This window comes from Lepidochelys kempii, chromosome 6 (assembly GCF_965140285.1).
Source record: "Lepidochelys kempii isolate rLepKem1 chromosome 6, rLepKem1.hap1, whole genome shotgun sequence".
In the NCBI taxonomy this organism is placed as follows: Eukaryota; Metazoa; Chordata; order Testudines; family Cheloniidae; genus Lepidochelys; species Lepidochelys kempii.
The window spans coordinates 17,116,826-17,138,751 of NC_136385.1; the positions used below are offsets into that span (position 1 = coordinate 17,116,826).

The 21,926-nt window shown below is 51.5% G+C and overlaps 1 protein-coding gene across 10 annotated transcripts in view; it reads right to left on the reverse strand.

The window, feature by feature from the left end:
• The window catches only part of RAB3IL1 (RAB3A interacting protein like 1), a 69,956-nt gene that overhangs the window by 31,005 nt on the left and 17,025 nt on the right, over positions 1 to 21,926 (reverse strand). Inside the window, exons 2-12 of one of the 10 annotated variants that reach the window (XM_078853139.1) lie at positions 21,516 to 21,765; positions 21,028 to 21,123; positions 19,914 to 19,991; positions 18,931 to 19,146; positions 16,559 to 16,684; positions 15,168 to 15,296; positions 14,910 to 15,022; positions 13,773 to 13,796; positions 11,173 to 11,272; positions 9,456 to 9,522; positions 6,116 to 8,917 (exon numbers count right to left, since the gene is read on the reverse strand). In XM_078853139.1, the coding sequence (XP_078709265.1) occupies positions 8,835 to 8,917; positions 9,456 to 9,522; positions 11,173 to 11,272; positions 13,773 to 13,796; positions 14,910 to 15,022; positions 15,168 to 15,296; positions 16,559 to 16,684; positions 18,931 to 19,146; positions 19,914 to 19,991; positions 21,028 to 21,123; positions 21,516 to 21,765 (1,282 nt within the window). In that variant the 3' untranslated portion in view covers positions 6,116 to 8,834. Of the gene's footprint in view, positions 1 to 6,115; positions 8,918 to 9,455; positions 9,523 to 11,172; positions 11,273 to 11,947; positions 12,766 to 13,772; positions 13,797 to 14,909; positions 15,023 to 15,167; positions 15,297 to 16,368; positions 16,386 to 16,558; positions 16,685 to 18,930; positions 19,147 to 19,913; positions 19,992 to 21,027; positions 21,124 to 21,515; positions 21,766 to 21,926 lie in introns of those variants that run through there. The other 9 variants (XM_073346962.1, XM_078853141.1, XM_078853140.1 and 6 more) reach the window with 9 other exon arrangements.

Consider the following 21,926-nt stretch of genomic DNA (forward strand, 5'->3'; position numbering starts at 1 on the left):
ATATCTGGAAGTTTGTCCATACTCTATAAAGTCTACAACCCAATTTCCTTTGCTATAGAGTCAGTGGCCAACTCCCTTCACTGTCTCTCTGTCCCTCTCCCCAGTCCCTGATGCAGAAGGAGCCTACTTTGTTCCCTGTAAATCCTGTGTTCTTTGAGTACCAGTCTGGCTACAGCCCAGAGGGGCCTTTGTCCCTACTCTGCAGCCATGCTAGCAGAGTGCAGACCCCACTGTCCATGTTCCAAGGTCAGGCATCCAGAGAGCCAGCAGCAGGAACCATTCTCTGTACTGTGCTAAAGAACTGGGTGAAAAACCCCTATAAGTGGGTAAAGCAGGTTATCAGGATGGAGCAGGAGGAGAGGCTGCTTCTTGGGTAGCCAGGACCCGAACCAGACAGTTCCCTAACATTGGACACTGCATTTTCAGAGAGAGAGAAATGGAGTTAAGGGACTTAATTTACAACTTCCTGAAATTTATAACAAGCTGCTTATAGGATCATTCTGTATCACACCCTAACCTGTAATCAAGCTGCTTGTGGTAGCAGTGTATGCCTCATCTATAGTGCCACCTAGTGGGGGAATGGAAAATAACAGAGCTATTATTACTACTATTTTACTAAGAGGCCCCATTGTGCTAGGTGCTGTACAGCATGAGCGACCGTCCTTGCCCAGGAGACGTTACGATCTATCACAAACAACTCAGACTAATAAATCACTTTCCACGTACACAGCACCTGAAGGATCTCCAAGCATTCTACGAATGGAGCGGCCAGTTGGTTTACCACTGAAATGCTGCCACCTCTGCAGCAGATGCATGTCCAAGTACTGGTCTGGTGCCCAGGCCCCATGCTGGCAGGCTCTGGGAGTGTGGTGGCCTCTGTTCTCACTGAAGGAGATCCACACATCACTCAATTGCTTATGACCGGCTGCAAGGAGAATGCCACTCACACAGCTCATCTGAGGAGTGAGTACAAAGCATAGGGATGATGGACCCCATGTGGAGAGCACCCTGAGGAAAACAAAACCAAAGAGGACACCGGTCCCACTGCCTGCCTCTGCGTGGATACATCAGTTAGGGGTGAAGGTGATATTTCTAGACTCAGCCCTCTGTGCTGGGAGGCATGAATGACTGATTCTCAACTACACATTACAGGCCAAAGGGCCCATTTCTGATCTCACCCACACAGGTGTAAATCTAGAGTAACTCCATGACCTTCAGTGGAGTGACTCCAGATGTACACTGAGCTTGGTGTTAGGCCTGTAGTGAGGACACCCTGGCATTCCTGCTCTCTGTGACTATAAAAAGTCTGTTCGATCCATTCTAACACCATTTCTGTTCTCTGATCTGGGGACGCAGACCTTCCTGCAGCTGTGGGGTTGGAGCAATTTCCCTATTCACTGCAACTGTGAGACTATACAGAAAATAAGTTTGCGGCTTAGCTTAACCTCGCCCCTGTGCTTTCTTCATAGCCTGTGCCCAGGCAAGGGAATGAAACAAGGGAGGTACAGCAGCTCGTTTTAGATCCCTTCAGACACAGAAGAGTCCCAAGGGCTGATTCTCCTCCCGTTTATGCTGGTATAAATCCACCGAGAGAAAGACAGCTGTAAGGCTGATGTGAGATCAGCACCAGGTCCTCGCTGTCTTACTGTTGTCACAGGAATCACAATGGCCCTGGCAGCCTTCCTGCCTGTTTGCTCCTGCACAGCCATAGACAGTTTTCCTTCTGATTTCCTTCCCAGATATTCCAGAGAGGGAAGGACTTGGCTGTGTCTGAAAGTACCAACTGTCCCCCGGGGCAGCCCCAGCAAGCTCAGAAGTTAGAGAGCTGCCAACTCTAACCATCCCCTCCAGCTCTCATCTCAGGAATCCCAGCAGCCACACTGGCACCAGCCCTGATCACAGAATTTCCAAAGCATCCTGGACAAAAGAACCGTGCAAGAGTGGAAGCCAGATTTCCTTTAGCCCCACACGTACCTCTAGGGTGACCGAGTGCTGTGGTACAGACCCAGCAGGTGTCGTACACTCTGGGAGCTCATCAACCAACTCACCCCAGAGTTGTCTAACTCTGCCAGAGCCCAACCTGCTGGAGTAACTCCCTAGCTGCCCCGCACCATCCCTTCTTACTCAGTAACTACTAGTCACCTTGGTGGCAATAAGAACGAATAAAGCCTGAGGAACTCAGGCAGGTCACAAGGGAAAAGGACAATGACTGAAAGACACCAGCACTGGCTGGTAGCCATCTTTACTGTAGCCCAGCCTCCACATCCAAAAGCTTGAGGGAAATGGCAGCCAGCTTGACCCAAGGCAGGCTATTTCTTCAGTCCTATGGAAAGGCAGGGGAAATGGTGGCCATTTTGAATAGGGGAAGAAATTCATGAATTTGATGCCATTTGATTCCCCTTCAAGTGTGCCGTGAACATAACAACTGCCACAGACAGGCGAGAGGGGACTACAGAGAGAGAGAGACACAGCAAGGGAGCTAGGAATCAATGGGATTACAAGGGTGCTTCACCCATGTATTTGAGGGTAGAACTGGACCTTTACGGGCTCAGGACCAAATTCTGCCCTGACCTACGCCCCATGCAAGTCCGTAGATGTAGGTGTGACTGTGGGAACAGTTAAGCCCAAGGTGGGTATTGGACCCTCTATCAACCCTGCTTTAGGATCAGTATAAGCCTTCACACCCAAACCCTTCTAAGCCAGTGTTTACTTAAATCCCTGTTTTTATTTCCTTTCCCCAAGGGGAATCCTGACAGATCAATCTTCGTGCTGCTCCTGGCTGTGAACTGTATTTTGACTGATTAAAAGCATTCTAAGGTACACCATTAACTTTCCCATGTAAACACTGTGCACGGTGTGAAGCAAGATTGGGGGGGAGGGAGGGAGGGAAGCACAACCCTCCTGAGCCTTCCCTGTGGGACAGTGCCAGAGGAGGAGGAAGGAAAGGCTGAAGAGCAACCAGTTTAGGTGGGATTTTCCTTCTGAGTGGTTGTTTTGTGCCAGTCTGAGCCCAGGTGAAACTCAAGGCCTGCAAAGATGTACAAGTTTGGGATAGCAGATTAAGCTGTGAGAGCCCTGAGGGAAATGAACGGAGACTCAGCACTTGGGACGTCTCACACGAGGCCCAAACACCACGTGATACGCTGTAGGGAATAGCCATGCGCTGGGCCCAGGGACATGAACTGTCAATCTAACACATCTGCTGGCTGTGACTTACATCTGCTTTTCCAGCCAGGCTCTGCAGAGGCACGCACGGTACATTATTGGCATTACAATAGGCAATGTGCCCAGTGTGAGATCGACACCCGCTGGCAGGGAGCTGCCATACTCTCTCCAGGAACACGCAGGCGCTCTGTGGGGAGGACAACAGATACACCAGCCGACGTTCCTTGCTCTTCTAGGAGGAACCATCATGAAAGTGGCCCAAGGGGGCTGCATCCGATTTCATTTCTGCTCGGGAGAAAAGAAGCATCTTTCAGACAAGCTTCATTTGAAATCAGAGGGATACTCTGGGATGGAAGGAGCAGGCACAGCCCCTCTGTTTCTGAAACGCCTCAGAGCTTAGCCTCAGTTCCCTCTTGGTGAAATAAAGGCTTAATTCATCCTTGCTCAGGGCCCCTTTGCACTAGCTCAGCTGGCACAAAAAGGCCATAGGACCACCCTGAGATCGCTTCCCCTCCCAAAGAATAAACCTGGCAGAGAAGGCCCATACTCCAGCTGTGCCACTCTACCCTGCCTCCGCATGAGCGCCAGGCACAGAGGGCATGGCGAGGCAGAGCACAGGCAGGCTGGAGGGACAGCCCATGGCAGATCCGCTGTGCCCCTGCAATGGCTCACAGCAGCCAGATGCTGGGGCACAGTTTAAGGCAGGCCTGAGCACCATGCCTGGGGACTGAACCATTGCCCACAGTCTCTGAATGATTTCCCTCTGTTCCTGTGCTGGCATGGTGTCGAGTCTGCCCCTATGTTCCCAGCGTGAGTGTGTGTGGTCTCTTTCTCCAGATAATTATCCTCCCTAATCAAATCAAGCCCCAGCTGCTGGGTAAGTCTGACCCCAGCAGGGATCTAGATGCACTCAGCAGGCCAGTTCACTCTTGGCACTTCCCCCAGGCCTGTAGGAAGCTAAATTGCCTCCGCATTAGGGCTAACCCTCTCCCGTGGGGAAGGCAAAAGCATGGAAGCTCCACCTTGAAAAGGTAATGTTTCTTTTGCAGCTGGAGGGGAGACAGGCTTCGGAGGAATAAAACAGTGCTGAGGCGAGAAAGGCCACTCCGCTCTCAGGAAGAGAGGCTATTTAAACAGGACAATACCGGTAAGGAGATAATGATGCACCCAAGAGACCAGTCACATCTACCCCTTCCAGTGGGCTGCTAAAAGTCGAGTCAGGCCCTGCCAGATTGATTTCCTAGAATCCCACTGGATCCCAAAGTCATGGGCTGGGATCACCCACTGCTTTAGTGCAGGAGAGTCTAATGTGCTGTAATGACACAGGAGAAAGGAGGCTAAATGCTCGGGAACCCACATCCCCCAACACTGGGGCCCCATTTTCAAAGGTAATCTCTGATATATCCGGGCCCCAATGCTGGTCCCACACCCACCTACTGAAGGTAGAATGCTAGGAGTATTGGTCCTGGGGAAACGGTGTAATTACGAAAAGAGGATCATTGAATAGGTGGGTTTCTGGGACAGACAGTCCATCCTGTGGAGTCCTGTAGGTGGCGATCCTACAAATAGACAGGTGTTAGGAGGCACCAGTCCCATAGGAGAGGGATTCCTGGTGGCTATGCTGCCTCCACAAAATGAAGAGCACTATCCACTGTCAGGCTGTAACACCAGGTAGTGTCCCTTGCTTGGTTCCTGCCAGACCAAGGAGAAGCAGGCCAGATCACAGTGCAGGAGAGACTCTTCATTCAGTGGAATACACAGAGAGACTTAGCTGTCCAGATCCTCACAAATGACTCTGGCTCCCAGCCACCCCTGTTAGCCGCACTAATTCTGCATGAGAATGAGCTCTCATTCATTCAGCTGTGCCTGCTCGAACCACCAGTGGAGGCCGTGCTGTTCCACACCTCAGTCCCACGCCTGCCAAAGCTCCAGTGCAGAAATGAATGGGAATTGCCTGGTATTGGCCTCCCCTGCCCCTACTGAAGTCAGTGGGAGTTTGGCTGTTGAGTCTTAGGGGCATGCTCCAGGTCTGTTGGAAGTGAATGAGTTGCTATAAAACCACGGCCTTAGGACACATGTATTGCCAACTCACGTGTAGAGCTGAAAACTTCCCAGGATCCTTTTATATTTAAGTGAGAACTGACCTCCAGGGCATCTTCAACCCCAGCAGCGATGGGGAATGGCATTTGGCTGCTGTGTAAACTCATCTGAGGTGACCTCTTGCAGCTGGAGCCCACTGAAGGCTGAGGGTGACCTGATGCAGCAAATGATTTAGACTCTAATGTAGCACATTTCTGGAGACTTTTCTGCTCTGATCTCACCCTGCACCTTGTTCACCTTTGATTTGCTGAGTTTCTTTCCCAGTCATCAGGTCCCACATGGCAGAAGTGAAGATGTGGTGCTGCAAACCCCCTTAAAACTCAGCATTTGCCTGACCAGTAAAATGATTATAACCAATCTACCCCCATCTACAACAGTGGGGTTTGAACGCAGCAACCTTCAGCTCCAGCATCTACTCCTTGAGCTAAAGAGTTAACTCTCCTGGTCAGAAGGGTAGCAGACACATAAGAATCCTATGCCGCTAGAGGGAGGCAAAGACCCACATTCTCCTAAACTGGCTATACAATCACTGCCATTCCACTCTTCATGTAACACTACCATGGTATCCCCTGTTCCTACTGCAATTCTGCAGTTCCAGTGTCTCGGATTTGCCAGTTTCTACAGTGGCACCAGGGCATCTCCTAGTCGAGGCAGTGCAGGAACCCAGGGTGGTGCACTATGGTCAGCAACTCCACACCAATCCATGTGCCCTACATAAGCTCATCCTGAGGAGCCTTAGTCCAGCTTATCATCACAGAGCGACAGTATTCGGATCCTCATTGTGGCCACTAAACTGCTTCCCTGCCCTCCCTTGGTGTGGCCAGGCCAAATATGGAGTCCGGAATTGTGATTCTTCCTCTAGGCAAAGGTTTATTTTCCTTTATAAAGAGCAGAGTGCAGCCACCTTGCTGTTTAAATTGAGCAATTAACACACTGTTTTTGTCTTACATTTAAAACGAAGTGTCTAGACCAATAACAGCTTGCAGTTCTCTAGCTCCTTTCAGCCCAAAGCACTTTACAAACTGATAGGAAAATCTACACAGAGGGATCATCTCACTCACTGCTGACCTGCAGTGACCTCCAGGCTGGAACACGGCAGCTGGTTAACAGCACAGAGCAACATTACATAGCAGTTTAGAGCAGAAACCAAAGAAAAATAGATCCAGGTGGAACTGCAAGGAAAGAGCTGAAATCTGAATTTGAGGAGGACATTCTCAGCTTTCCCTCATCACAGCTGGTGTAAATCAGAATAGCTCCACTGGACTCAGAGATGCTGATTCACACCAGCTCAAACGCTGGCACCCAGCCTAGCTTGTCCTTAAATGCTCTCTCTCCAGGCCTGTAATTCACAGTGTAAAACAACATCTTCCCTTGCAGAAAACAGCTAATATTTTTTTCAGCCAGGATCAGAGTGAGGATTTCCAGGACACCCAGCTGCTAAAGAGGAATTAAACTTTGCAATCCCACTATGGCTCGTGGCAGAAGCAGAGCCAAGCCGTGGGGCCACAACTGGGTGCTGGTGTTTCAGACCAGCCCTGTTCTAAGTAGGAAGAGGCAGGTACCATGGGAGCATTTCCAGCATCCTCCTCCCAGCTACCTTTGGGGAGCAGGACTTGAGTTTCACTTATTGACCAACCTTTGCTTGCAAGTGCCACTGTATGCCATCGGGGGGCACCAAGGGCCACCAGGCAGAGCCTCCCACAGAGCAGCAGGGCGCAGCCAGCATTCGCACGATCAAAGGAGTGCCTCTCCCAGGATTGCTGCCCCACGCTCAAGAGGCTCTTATGCAACGAGGCATCTGCTGACCTGCAAACAGCCCAGAGGTTCTATTGCCATTTGCCCCCCGGTCCCAGACAAACGCAAAGCGGAACGGAAGGCAACTCACGCAGAGCGTTTTCCTTTGCACATTATCAGGTTACTTGTGCAGCAGCCCCTCTGGGGAGAGGCTGTGACGTCACAGATGATCTGAGACTGGGTGCTAACGGGCCAAATCATGCCTCTGCTGATAGCAGTGGAGTTACATCACAGAGAAACGCGGTCCAGCAGCACCATGCGAGACGGTGTAACAGCACAGGACGGCAGCCGAGATGATGACATAGTAGAAAAGGTTAATTATTCAATTATAAAGACAATCCAAGGCAAGGATCATGGCTTTGCAAGGTTCTGTACAGCACCGTGTATATTTAAATGTCTGAGCCCAAGCCACTCGGAGTCCAAGGATGTCAATGAGCTTTGGATCAGGCCCTCCCAGCACTACTGCATATACTCCTATATTAACGACAGTGGGAGGGGAGATGTGAGCTGCAGGGGGGGCTAGGAGATGGTTGCCCCAGGCGCTGTCACCCACATGCAGTGGTGTCTCAGGGCTCCCCTGCTAGGGAGCTGGGAGACCTTTAAGGAAGCACTGACAAGGCTCGGGTCCAATACAGGAGTCACTGGGTGAAATTCTACAGCCTGTTATACAGGAGGTCAGACTAGATGATCTAATGGTTCCTTCTGGCCTTAATCGAGCAGCACAGAAGTGAATGCCCAGGGCCAGAGCCTATAACTGGCCACTGAGTAGTGACTGCCTGAGTTGGGGGCTATAAGGAGAGCCAGAGAGGAGACAGCCCCAGGGAGGTGAATGCCTGAAGCCACAGCCTAGAAATAGGAGTGGCTACAAGGCATCTGTCCTTGGCTGGGGTTGAAAGCAGAGCAATAGGGAGATGCTCATTCCTGCAGTGACCATAGCAGGGCACCGCTGCCTCACGAGGACCCGAAGAGACACTGTCTGCAGCCTAGTACAGCCAACCTCAGCATAGCTGTGGCCAGCTTTTCTGTTCTGCAATTTCCATTTGCACTGAGACCAAGGCCCCAGGCATGGAGCTTTGGCCTACGCTGTAGCTCTCCGGCTCTGAGCTGGATTACAAAACCAAACCCTGAGCTGAAAAGAGAATCAAACCCCTCTTTGTGACTGAGTGAATGGAAAGTGACTCCGATAGGCGACTGCCACAGGAGCAGGGAAGCACTTGGAAAACATGCTTTGCATGGCTCTTAGTGAGGTTTTTGTGCGGTGCTGGCATTTGCAGGGGGCACCAGTGAGGGCTGGGGGACAGCTGGGCAATACTGCACCCCTGCCTCAGGCAGAGGGGTGGATGTGGGAAGGCCCAGCTGCAGTTCGGTGCCGAAGGACCCACTGCCAAACGGGGGAGCCCCGGACCAGCCTCATGCACAGCAGGTCTGGGAGAATCCGCAGAAGCAAGATCGTGTATAAAATTAAAAAAACTGGCTATAGGCAGCATAGAGAAAAGGGTCCACTATGGACAGAACTTAGAGCTGGCCACCCCACAGAGCTCAAAGGACCAGCCCATCTCTGGGGGGAGAGGGGGTGTCTGCATCTCAGTCGCTGTGAGAACGGCAGCAAGGAGGCCTTTGGACGGGGGAACTCATGCTCCTCCCCTCTGCAGTTCATGTCAGGCCAGGAGAGGGAGGGAACCCCGTGAGCATAGATGCACTGCCTCAGTCTGTCTGCCTGCTGGAGTATGTGACCTTCAAGCTGGGGCAGCTCCCTTCAGACGGTGAGGCCCAGCCTACATCGCGCTGCGGTGGAAGCCCAGCTTGGCCATGGACATTTCCCTCCTGAGCCGCATGATTTCCCAGTACATCGGCTCCACTGCAAAGCAAAGGGGCAGGGGGGTTAGCCAGCCCCACGTTAGGCGCCGTGCGAGCCACCTGGCTCAGCCCCCTCCCCTATGAGTGGGACGTAGCTCCACACTGAGAGTACACATGGACTGGAGTGAGCCACAGGAGTAGGGCCATCCTGCTCAGCCAGCCCTGCAGCATGGGGCACAGCCCCCAAAGCACAGAGTGTGAGCACCTCCTTTCCTTCTCCACCCCACTCCTGCCCGTCCCACACCTCAGGCCTCTTGTCCCCCTCCCTTGCTTCCCTGCCCCTTTACTGACCTCTCTCCCTCAACCTGTCTAGAGCTCTCCACATCTCCTTCCCATTCAGCTAGACTGGGGCCCTCCCATCCCTCCAGAGCATTTACTAGGCCGAGGGAAAATCCCATCTGCCCTCTCGCCTCCCTTCACTGAACATTAGGAACCCAGTCCCTTTCTGCAACAGGGAGCAGCCCTTGCAATAGCTCCCACTGACCAGCAGTAGGCAGCCACACCCAACCCTCTGCTGGGGGCCACCAGCTGCCTCTTACCATCCTGTCTCACCAAGCCCTGCTGGATGTAGCGAATGTAGGTGAAGAAGTTGCATACGGCTGTGATCTAGGGGGGAGAGAGAGAGAGAGAGATTGCTGTAAAACGGCCTCACCAATAATAATAATAATAGCACAGCAGGGGCTGGCCAAAGCAAAGGCAGATACGCTGGCCAGAGGACCCCTTTTCCTTAAGTCTGCAGGGTTTGGCATCGCCACCACCCACCTCAGTGCTTTGGCGCCACCCTCTATGGTCACAGGGCTGATTTTCACAAGTGCAGAGCACCCGCAACTCCAGCTGGAGTCAATGGGAGCTCATGACTACTGTCACTTTGGAAATCCTGGCACAAACCCATGGGACTCTCCCTGGCAGGAGGAGGAGAGTAAAGTGGGATAGGCAGGGGAAGCGCAGATATAGAGCTAGACTGGGAGTAAAGGGTGGTGGGGTCTAATGTCTGCTCTGCCACTGAGGCACTGTGTGACCTTGAGCAAGTCACTTCATCTCTCTGGGGCCCTATTTCCTCACCTGCAGCAATACTGAAGTACTTTGAGAATTATGGATGAAAAGAGCTTTCTAAGTCCTGTGTATTTTAAGCCAGGGAGGAGAGTTTGGAGAGAGGCAGATATTTATTTGTATTCAGTATCCGAAATTAAGGCTGTGTAAAGATGATAGGGGGAGAGATAGCTCAGTGGTTTGAGCATTGGCCTGCTAAACCCAGAGTTGTGAATTCAATCCCTGAGGGGGGCCATTTAGGGATCTGGGGCAAAAATTGGGGATTGGTCCTGCTTTGAGCAGGGGGTTGGACTAGATGACCTCTTGAGGTCCCTTCCAACCCTGATAGTCTATGAGCAGGGGCTGGCAAAGTTTCACTACAATATTTGTAACTGAAACATCCTAGGCCAGAAATAAGGACCTAGAACTTTTGCACTTTGTGAACATTCAGACTTGAAAGGAAGAACTGAGCTCTGCTGAAGGAAGTTTTACAACATGGGAATTTCTTTTGTTTGAAAACAGCCCTAGAGAAAAACTACACTGTTTGTGCAAGGAGCGGTTGTACTAAATTGGACTGCTTTTGTTGAAGTGACAAAGTTTGAGCTCTGTTGCCAATATCCCCCACAGCCCTATCCCAGACAGGGATTGCTGTAGGGAATGATTTGCTCCTTTAGGCCCCAAGTCAGCAAAGCACTTAAACACATGGTTACCTTTTAGGCAAATGCTTGATAGCTTTGCTGAAGAGAGCTAAGCATAACCATTTGTTTAAGTACTTTGCTGAATCAGGGCCATAATAATACTGAATAATTTATCTGTTCAGTGCTCTCCAGAGTAAAAGGAGAGTCTGCTTCCAGAACAGCCTTAGTCACGGCTCTCCACTGCACAGTAACGAAACCCAGTATTCAAGGAACAGTGAAATACAGTGTTTGACAAAGGAAATCAAAGCTTCACAGAGAATCAAATCATGGAGAAGAGAGAAGTAAAGACATATTTTGAAAGTTACTGTTGCCTTAAATGAGTGACACAACCCAGACCACTGCATGGTATTGTACCCTGAGAAACAGGGCGGGGGAGCAGCAATCAATGCAGACTGACTGAGAGCCAACCCAACTCTATCAGCCCAATTCACTCCTACTGTCTTCTGTGGAGCTACACCAGGGATTACTGTTTCAGTTCCTGGAAGGAGCTGGGAAGACAAGCTGGCCCCTGGGATACTGGAGGACTTACCCTGGCCCTGCAGGATGGTGAGATGTAATAATAGTTCCCAGAATCCCCCAGCTTGATGCGGTGTTTGCAGGCTCGGGACAGGCCACTCAGAGCGCACTTCCTGCCAGGAGAAAGGAAAACAGTGCTTCAGTGAAGGAGAACTCCTGGAGGAACAGAGCATGGCAGCTAGCAGCTTCCTCAAGCCAACCCCCAGCAGCCAGGTCTGAGTCAGTCAGAGCCCAGGAGAGGAAAGAAGAAGGTGGGATTTGAGTTCTCTGCTGCCAGGAACAATTCAATAAAAGCTGCAGGAAGGGGCAAGTACAGGAGAATTCTCATCCTACATTTGCACAGGAGGCACCAGGAGCTACACAATCCCCAGGTAAACTGATACAGGGCCCTGCACGCCAGGGCTCCCCGGGATGGTCTGAAACCAGAAGGACATGCAGTGCTGGCAACAGGCCAGGAGAAAAGCTGTTAGACATTAGGATAAAGCAATGTAACAAGTGTAAAGAGTTCTGTCTGTTCTCTGCACCCTCTCCATCATACATGCACTGTGGGTTACTCAGCCTTAGGAAAAGGGGCTCTATGTTCTGTGAGGGGAGAGGGCTGTTCCTTCATCACAGCTCAGGGCTGGATCTGTTTGGTCAGAGTGCCGTAAGACAGCTATTCAGACTGCCCCTGAGACCTGGTCTAGTGCACATCAGAAGGTCTGCGGCCAAGCTCAGATTGCGGTTCAATTTCTCCACACAGAAACATGGCACCATACGCTCCATACTCAGATCTTTAAGTTGTTCCATTCTACTACTATCACAATGGGAGTGGTGGGGTTTTAGGACATATTCCCTCCATAATACAGATTCCCTGATGGACCAGAGCCACTTGGACCACCCAGTCTGATCCCTGCATTTTGCAGGGTCTCTCACTATTTTATTCTCATTAACCTAGTCTCCAACCTTCTCTTGAACTCTGTAGCAATGGTGCCTTGACCAACCATCCCCTTCACTACTCCATTGCTCTGAGCATCCCTCTTAGACCTTCTTCTTCCTTATCTTTAAAGTTATTGCTCTTTGTCCTACCATCTTCCAAGACTGGGAATGTTCCCCTTTCTCAGTTTATATTGTTGTTACTCTGAAGGTATTTATACACCAAAGGCCAGATCCTGAGCTCAGTCACACTGGTGTAAGTCCAGAATGCCTATGCTTTTCCCTTGGCTCATGCCCAGTTCAGAGCCAAAGCCTGGAGCCCTTACTCAAGAAGAGCTTTCACTGAAGCCAATGGGAGTTTTACCAATGTTCCTCATCATCTGTCTCTGTGCACACAACCACTCACTGGGAATTGAACCCAGTTTCAAAACACAAGCCTCTATCATGTGAGCTAAAAAGGACTAACTCCATTATCTGGAGACAGTCGAAGGCTGACAACCTCTTCTACAGTCCAGCCACAAAGGGGATACGTAATACTCTCTGGCAGCATGCTACTACATAGCTCCTTCAACCTCCCCTTATGCATGTCTTCTCTTCCAATCAGTGTATCATTCCTTTGTTGTCCTTTAACGCGTGCTCTTTCGGGAAGCTTTTTCTGCTGGAACCCACAGCACAGTCGGTCAGTTCTAACCTGTGCCAATGTCACACAGAGGCCAAGTTCAAACATTAACTTTTAAACTTCAAACACGAACTTAAACAAGAAAAGGTTTATAAATTAAATCCCATCTGCAACAAAAGTGGAATGCCCATGTGGTCTGGCATCTTCACTGAGTGACCACATGGACTATACACCGGGGCTCATCGCTGATTATACCCAATGATTGCAGTTGGTATCTTGGAGGCAGTGAAGTTATAGTGCCCTCCAGAGTCCCTTTTAATCAGATGGGGCCTGATCCAAAGCCCACTGAAACTGAGGGGAGTCTTTCCAGATCAAAGGCCAGGAGATGTTGGGGTGTCCTGATCTTCTCTGACTCTTTTCAACTGTCTGTAAAAAGAACTCCAGTTTCCAGCATTTGCTGAGAAATTCCAGGAACATTTCCAGCATCACTCCATGCAGCCCAATAGGGATTTCCTGGGATTTCTCAGCATTTAACCACCGTCACATCCTTCTCAGTCCCCACGCCTCTGTGCTGGATGCTGACTTCACTCCTTAGCTGTGAAAGTAGCTAGGATGGCCATGAATCAGGCAGGAAGAATCAGAGAGATTGGAAATGTGACACCAAATGTTCAGGAAGGCTTGTGAGCCTGTTTATCTTCTCTCCCCCACTAGCAAGGGATTTAAACAGACAAACGCACCAAAAAATAAAAGAAGAAGCCTGGCCTATGTTTTCTGAAGTGAGGAGTGATTTGGGCTGCCTGGTTTTCGAGACATATTAAAGGGAGAAGATTTTCAGAGAGTGCCGAGCACTCACACTCCAGAAACCAGGCCTCTCTATAAGTTGGGCCCAAAATCATTAGTCACTTTTAGGCATTTGTCCCAAAGAGTATTGTAAGTGGGACCTTCAATTCACGTTCCGGCATTAACAGGATTAAAAAAGTTACTGGCTAAACTCCAGCCACAAAGCCATTAGTAACCAGGGGAGTTAGTAACTTGTTAATGGATCAGAGATATTTAATCATTGGCTAAAAATCACTTACGTTACAATTTGTGACCGGAACCCGCTGTGAGAAGAGACAAAAGAACAAAAGGCAACCAGTCAGGATACACACAGGACGGCTTGGTTTTGGCATGGAACTAACACTCACAGAGTGATTTGTTTTGAGAAGAGAGAGAATGTGGAACAGCTTGCCATGCAGTCTATGTGTCATTCAGGTCATTGCCTCGTGACATGACAGATGACCTTTGGCTTGGACCAAGCTGACCTAAACACAACAGCTAAGTGAAATCCTCTCTCTTGGTCAAGAAACATAAAGCTCAGGAGTCTGACCCCTCTCTGTTTGCAGTGATACTGGATTGAACCATTTCCTGCCACCGCCTTCCTGGGGGAACTGAGGCCCTGTAACATCAGGAGCACAGACAGACAAGTGATTCCCAAGCTGTCACAGTAGTAACTCTGAAAACAGTCGATGCAGCTCTCAGGAGGGGTTGGGGTGAAACACAGGGAGGAGAGATGAGTGAGCTCATTTTGCCACATTTCAAACCCACCTAGAGCATCATGGGTTCAAAAATGTGATGTGAACTTGGACACTATGGGACACATGCATAGGAGAAATTGCAAGAGGGGAGGAATAAAAAACACCACCTGCAGGTCACCCCGTCCTGCCGGCTCAGCTTCTGGGGGTTCTCCTATCCACAGTACATAGCAAATTCTACCCTTGAGAGATAATGTTTTCAAATGACTCACCCTTGGATGACTCCCCCCGCCCCGAGTTTAAGTTAGAGGAAGAAAACATTCAGTAAGTTTGTGAACTCCAAATAGTTTTTCCAGCCCCCAAAAATGATTCAGGACTCCAAGGCCTCAAACTCCATGTGGTTCAACCAGCCCCTAGTGGTAAGTGCCTGGATCCAGGCCAGCTGCTGGCCTTGGTTTGGGATGGGAAAACACACTGTGAAATATTAGCTAAAGAGGCGTTTCTACACCAGACTACTCAGCTACTACCCAGTACTGCTCAGATGCTCAGGTGATGGGACCCCTAGAGAGACCTGAGATAGCGCTCTAGAGACACAGCTGAAGACTGAGCAGATGTGTGGGATGGAAGCTGCCGTAGCCTAGGAGGAGACTGGATGTGAGAGGAGTCAGCGATGACTAAGGGAGCACCTGGGAAGTTCCTTACTTTGGTCCGCCACATTCCATTGCCGACACCTTCACCACGGGCAGCGTCTGGGTAGCCACAGGCTCTATGGTGAGTGTGTTCTGCTCCACGGCCTCCCGCACCAGCTCTGATAGCTACAGCAAGAAACACAGAACTGAATTCAGATCGGCAAAGCTCATGTCCGGTGAGGTGGCGACTGCGCCCCTCCTCAGCATCAGTACAGCCTGAATGTCTGAGCAGAACGATCCCCCAAGTCCTTGCTTCTGCTCCAGCGCTCACCTCCTGTTTGGTGAAGTCTAGACAGGGCCCCACATCTTCCCGGTAAATCCTCTCCAGGAAAGAGCAGGATTTTTCCAGAGTCGGGGATTCCTTCCAGGCCTGGAACTCGGCGAACAGGATGGAGTCAACCTGCAGCGAGTGTCAGGGGAGACAGAGGAAGAGAGAAGGTGTGGGATTGGGGAGAGGGGGAAAGACACCACAAGAGTTAGCACAGCTATTCCCCAACTACAAGGCTGCCTTGGAACTGCAGAGAAAAGCAGGATCGCCCCCAGGGGAACCTCTGCATCTGCCTTGTCTGCCACCCACATCACCATCTCTGTGACAGATTAACATGCCAAGTGAGGGTAGCTCAATCTGAGGCCTGTGAAATGCCCGAGTTCCCCAAGGGCAAGGCAGAGTTCCCACTGGGGGAGGCAGCCAGAGAGCGAGTGAATAGACCAAATTCCCCTCTCATCCCAGGGCTAGCCCATGATGGCAACGAAGTTCAGGACATAAAGGCAGAATCCCCTCGGAGAAAGAGGTCAATACAGCAAAGGAGTGAGTCAGGGAAAAGTTTTCAGTGAATAGCCATCACCATTTCTATCCATTTGTGTAGCAGGTGTGCTGGCCCTTTAAAGACAGGTCCAAACCCAGCAGCCTCGGAGCTGCGGCAGCCCAGAACTGAGGAATTCTGAGAGGAGCTGTTCCCAGAAGTGATGGGGATTATAGGCAGCAGGGCATGCACAGAAGGGAAAGTAGGGTATAAGAAGCAGCCTTCCTTCAGAGCACCAAATGGCTACATTTGTTATGGGTTCTCTGCAGAGAGGGAGCTTTCCAGGGCCTGGGAGCTGCTACACATATTCCCCTTTGCAGATGGGACTCAAATTCACAGCTGTGAGGGACCCACAGCAAATCTTGCCTCTTCCCTAGTCTCTCTCATTTTATATCCTGCTTCCCTGCCTGCTCCCAGCATGCCCTACAATTCCCATCAGTCCAACGCCAAATCCCAGCATGCCTCGGCTCTAGGCTGCAGCAGTGACAGGACTGTGCTGGGCCTGGCCCTATCCTTAAACAGCCAGCAGACCCTGTTATAGTTTGTTAAAGGAACATGGGGAGGGGGAGGGAGGAACAAAACAAGCCCAGCATGAAAAAAACATAAGTGAACAAAGCAGCCCAGTCTGTCCTGACAGTGCACTAGCTCTATGCTATGGAGACTGCTCACCTGGTGCCAGGAGACAACTCCAGCGCCACAATATGGAAGTCAATTAGAGAAACAAAACAAAACAAAAAAAAAATGGATGTTAGTGTCAAAGAAAGGTAGAGCTGAAAGGCTGAAGCTGGGAGAGGCTGATGAATCCCACCCTCCGCCTAGCCTGTCCTCTGTGCCACATCTGTTCTAGCTCAGAGGTTACCTGCCGCAAGGAGGACGACGAGGAAGAGTCTCCCACCAGGGCCTGCCAGCCTGGCTCATAGGTGATGTGGATGGCCTTCCCCGGGACAATACAGAGGAGCAGAGAGAGAAGAGTGGGCACCCCAAACTTTGAAGGACGAGTGGAGAGAAGAGAGACAGACAAGGAAACAGTTCAGAGGGGCAGGCAGAGAAAGAAAGGCAAAAATGTGAGACAGACGATACAGAAAAATCGAGTTCTGCCCGTTAGCATGCCGAGTGCCTCTCAAAAGGTCCTAGGTTCTTCAGCATTTCCTTGGCCTATGATTTCAGAAGCGACCAGTGATTTGGGGTTGCTCAGTTTTTGGGTGCCCAGCTTGAGCTGCCTTAAAGAAACCCAATTTTCCCAACATGTTGCACAACCCTGAGGCCCCATAAGTGTGTCTCAAGTCAGGCACCTAAAAACAGAGGCATTCAAATTCACTAGTCACATTTTTTAAAATGTAGGCCCTGGATTTTAGGCAGCTGGTTAGCTGCACCAATGGAAATCCCTTGTGTAGACACAGTTTACACCAGAGCAAGGGCGCAGTAGGGACCTTGCCAGGATTATGCATTTAGTGAGCAAGAAAGGGGAAATAATTACCATCTTTGGTATTCTACAAGCACCTTCCAGCCAAGAATTTCCCATTGATTACAGACCTTCGGTGACTGACCCTCGTAACTATAGCAAGCAATTGACAGCATCAGCAAACACAGCCCTTTGTTGTTTATGAACTGCACGCAAACAGAGCAGGACTTTTACAAGTTTGTCCCCAAGTCACAATTGTTCAGCTAATGCCTGGCACTGGCTGCGCTAGCTTTTCAGCTGTTCGATATCAGCAAGTCAATAGTGCAGCTACCTGACTGGACACCTGAGTCATAGGCTATTGCTTCTGGTCCCTGATTGGATCACCTTGTTTAGCAGCTCACTGGAGTTTTGATTCATGCAGGGAGAGGAGCCTCTTTCCCTATTGCCACAAGAAGGATCCTTCTATTTGGCTACATACTCGGACTTCAGATTTCAACATATCTGGGTTCTTTCTTACCTGAGCAAGAGAAAGGTAGATGTAAACCAATGAAGCAAGACTTCATGGTTATTTAACAGACCCTTCCTTTGATTCTCTCCTCATGTTCACACACAGACTGTATGTGTAATTCTAATCCCATACACGGTGATATTAGCAGCTGCTGAAGTGCAGACTGAATCCACCCATCCCTACTGCCATTCATTGAAGTCACTGTCAGACAAATGAGCCATCCGAGAGGTCAGCCTAGTCCTCTCTGGTCACCTCTTCCTGGTCTGATTAGCTGTCTCACTTCCTGGCTGCGTTCTAGGTACAAGCCAGATTGGCCAAGTGCCTCCCTGCTCTTGAAATGCTTCCATGCTGCAGACACCAATGCTCCTGGTGGTGGAGGCAAAGCACATGCAGCCCCCACTGCAACCACGTGTTTTTTCTTCCTGCTCAAATACCAAAACTTGCTTCCTCGTCCCTCCAGCTCTCACACCCACAAGGAGTTTTCCAGATGGCCGTGTAAACACTCGTGCAAAGGTGTGTTCACACAACTAGTCACAACACTGTTTGCAGAAAGATAAATTCTGGCAGACCCATGTTGTACTCACATCAGTGTTTAGGGAGACCAAATGAAAGGGGCCACAAAACTCAGTGAAGGAAATTAATAGGATTTTAGTTGAAACAACAGCCACAAAAGCTGTTTGTATTTATTTGCCTGGCTCTATCCAGGAGGCAGGCAATACCTGCTTTGCAGGTAGAGAAACTGAGACGTAGGGAGGAAAGGTGACTTGCCCAAGGTCACACAGTGAGGCAGTGGCAAAGCCAAGGAACAGAAAGCAGAAATTCCGACTCCCAGTCCTGGGCTCTAACCACTAGTCCACACTAGACAGATGGGAAATCAAAGCAAACAGCATTAGTCAGAGCAGCCGTTAGACTGCAGAGGCAGATCAGGAAAGCCAGTTCTCAGTAGTTGCTTACGGCCTGATGCCAGCACAGCTACGAGCCTTATCCATACAGCCAGGAAAGTCCTGCAAAGGCATGCAGGTTGCTTCCAGAGGTTCTCTCCTGAACCCAGACTGGAGTTAATCCTGTAAGGGGAAGTCCCCACAGTCTGGGATTTTGCCAAGAAACCTCCAGCTCCCAGCACAGCAAGACTCAGAGGACTCTTAATCCACGAATGGCATTACAGTGAACATCGCTGAAACCGCGGAGCAGGGGAAAGGCTGTGGGCTCTGCAGACCTCAAGGGAATCCCTGAGAAGATCCCTCCACCAGCTCCCTCCCCAGCATGTGGGCTCAAGCCCACGCAGGGCCAAGAGCTGATGTGGTGAATGGATTTCACCCACCTCTTTGCACTCGTTGCTGACCGACTCCAGGGGCAGGCTCTGGCTGGTGGCTGCGACTACTGCACTGCTGGCACTCTTGTTCCGCCCGTGCCCTTTCCTGAAGACAGCTTTGGAGGGGCTTTGGAGCTGGGGATGCAACTCCCGGTTTGGAGAGGAAGGTGTGGAAGTGATCACCAGAGTTTTCAAAGCAGTCACCTCTGCTTGCAGCATGTCGATCTGGGAGACCAGGAGAGTCAGCAACGCCACCACCTCCACCCAGCAGAGTCCCATGCACCGCACAGGGAATGCATGCTCAGGATCCCGGGGCGTCCGCACCACCCAGCCACCCACTCAGCCTAGGAGACATCTCTTGATCCATCCACAGCGTCCGCCCAGCTCTTCCACCCCCTGCTCGTCCCAGAATCTCAAACCAGGGAGCAGGGTCTGTGCAGATCAGAAACAACTTGCAGAGCCTTCCCTGCCCCTCCCAATCCACATCCCCCCAATGGCTCAGGCTCTGCAGGCAGGGCATATTTAAGTCTTGTAGCCAGAGACCCCTTCCCTGATGAGACATCAGCAGCAGATGTAGCTCCATGCCCCCTTGGTACATCCTGATCAGGGAATCCTGTCCCTAACTCCTATCTCCCCAGACTCCCTTATCCATGGTGCCTCAAAGCAGCAGCTTGTCCTGCACTAGGCAACAAACTGCAGCTAGGTGAAGCTGCTGGTCAGTTCTGTGCTTGTGGGAGCCCAGGTGAAATTCAGGGCCCTGTTTTTCACAGGAGAGTTGGATCTGCTGCTGGTTTCAATGGCACGTTTCCCCACATTCAGTAGCAGCTGTGCGGTGAGCTGAGAGACCTGCTGACTGTCTAGAGGCCAGTAGTCCAGGAGGTCCCACTGGGAGGAGACTGGATGGGATGTGACCCTCAGCTACGTTGCTATCCCCCTGCCCACAGGCAGCCCTGTGTCTGTACAGCAGGGGGATGGGATTGGAGAGTCCTCACCTTTCCTCGGGCCTCCCTCAGCTGCTTCTCTGATGCAGCCTGCTTAGTGTTTGCATCTCTTACCATCTTGTGCGCTTCCTGCAGCAGAGGGAGAACGTGTTACCTCCTACTCATCGCAGCCAGAGTCCCAGCTACACACAGCCCCTGCGATGAGCAAACCCACAAAGCCAAGCAACACATTCTACCCTGCACCCTGGCGTTTTACATGCGGCTCAGCAGTTCTCCTGGGGGGCAGGGTACTCAAGGGTCCCCCTAGCGAGTGTGGCAGCCTTCCCAAGGACAGCGGGGAGCTCAGAGCACAGTGCCCCCGGCGCAGGCCTGTCTCCAACTGGCACAATAAGGCCCTAACCTTCCTCTGTCCAGTGCTAGGCATTTGAGTGTCCTGGGCTGCTGGAAGATAGGATTTTACTGGCCTGTGAACTCATCATGAGCCATGGCACAAGAACGTGGGTCCTTTCATTGTGCACCCTCTCCAGCAGAATGCAGTAAAGCAGCTCCCAGGGGTGGTGCACTGAGGGCATTGTGGTGCCTCTCTCCAGGCAAGGGCTGGGTGCTGGCATCTGGGAGAGGGTTGGGGAGCAGCAGGCAGCCTGTAGAATGGGCCACATGAGAACAGCTGCAGCAAGCCCAGGGCACAGCTAGGGCACCAGCGAAAGGACTAAACTGCCTAGCTTCAGCAGCAACAGAAGCAACAGTCGAATAAACCAGCTGCTTTGGGGGGAGCAGGACACAAACACCCAGACTTTCCTAGACTAGATCCTGCCTCAGACACCGCTGGCTGAAAACCGAAGTGTAACGAATACACGTGCTGCTTCATGTTTCCTGCCAGAGCGGCTGGGGTGCCTGGAGGTGGAGTGGGGGAAGGCAGAACGCCTGTTCCCCATGCCAGTGCCCTGCATGCTGCCCCTCCCCATTAACACAGGTGCCAGCTTGCACCATGCTCTGCCATCCTGCATATGCAATCGGGCAGCTCTACTGTTCAGACTGGGAAGGGCTAGCCATGGATGCCCGAAACCCTGAGGCGTGGGCAAAGTGAGGAGAGAGCCTGTCCCAAGGGGGACAGTGAGTGATCTCCGTTTAGGGAGTAACTGGGGAAGGGGGAGGGAAGTGGTACCTCGAACAGACTGGCTGTCAGCTCCTCCAGCTCCTGCTCCAGCTGCTCTCGGACCTTTGACAGCCTCTCACATTCCTCATCCTTCAGCTTCAGCTCCTGCAGAGGGGAAGCCCGGGGACTTCGGCATGCTGGACAGAAGCACATGCCAGGCCCCAGTACGCTCTGCAGACAGCACCACCCTCTTCCACCTGCCTCATTCTCTCCCGCTGCATCCTGCTGCCCCCTCCCACTCTGCGCACACTGACGCTACCCCTCCCCCTGCCCCACATCTGTGCGGATTCCAGCCCCACCTTCCCCACTCACCCCCAACCACTCCAGACGCTCACTCTGGGCTCTTTGTTAGTACCCTAACAGGGTGTGCTCCCACCTTCCAGCCCATGGAAACTCCTGCTCCGTCTACCCTTTTCACTCCTCAATTCCCGGTCTGTGCCCCCGTCCCCTGGTGTGCTTGTCTCCCCCCATATACACACCCGCGCCCAAGGCTTTACCTTCTGGGCTCTGTGGAGCTCCTCCTTCAGGAACTCGGATCCCTTCTCACGGATCTCCACCGAGGAGCTGCGCAGGCGGGAGACATTGAGCTGCGCTGTGGATTGGCCGTCATCTCCCCCACCTGCCTCCCTGCAGCGTGGTTCCAACTGTGGCAGCTCCTTCCCACCGCTGGATGATGCCAGCGGCTTCCACTGTCCCACCGCCGGTTGCTTCTGGAGCTGCTGGCTGCCTTCCTTGAACGGGGCCTGGCTGGGAAACATGAGCCAAGGGTCAGAGATCCAGGGTGTGGACAGCGCCAGGATCCAAGCACCTTATGGCCCCACCCAGATCTCATCATTTAAGGGGTTCTCCATAGAAAGCTCTCCCCACAGTGGAAATGAGCCTTCGGCTAATGGCCAGCACTGAGAGGG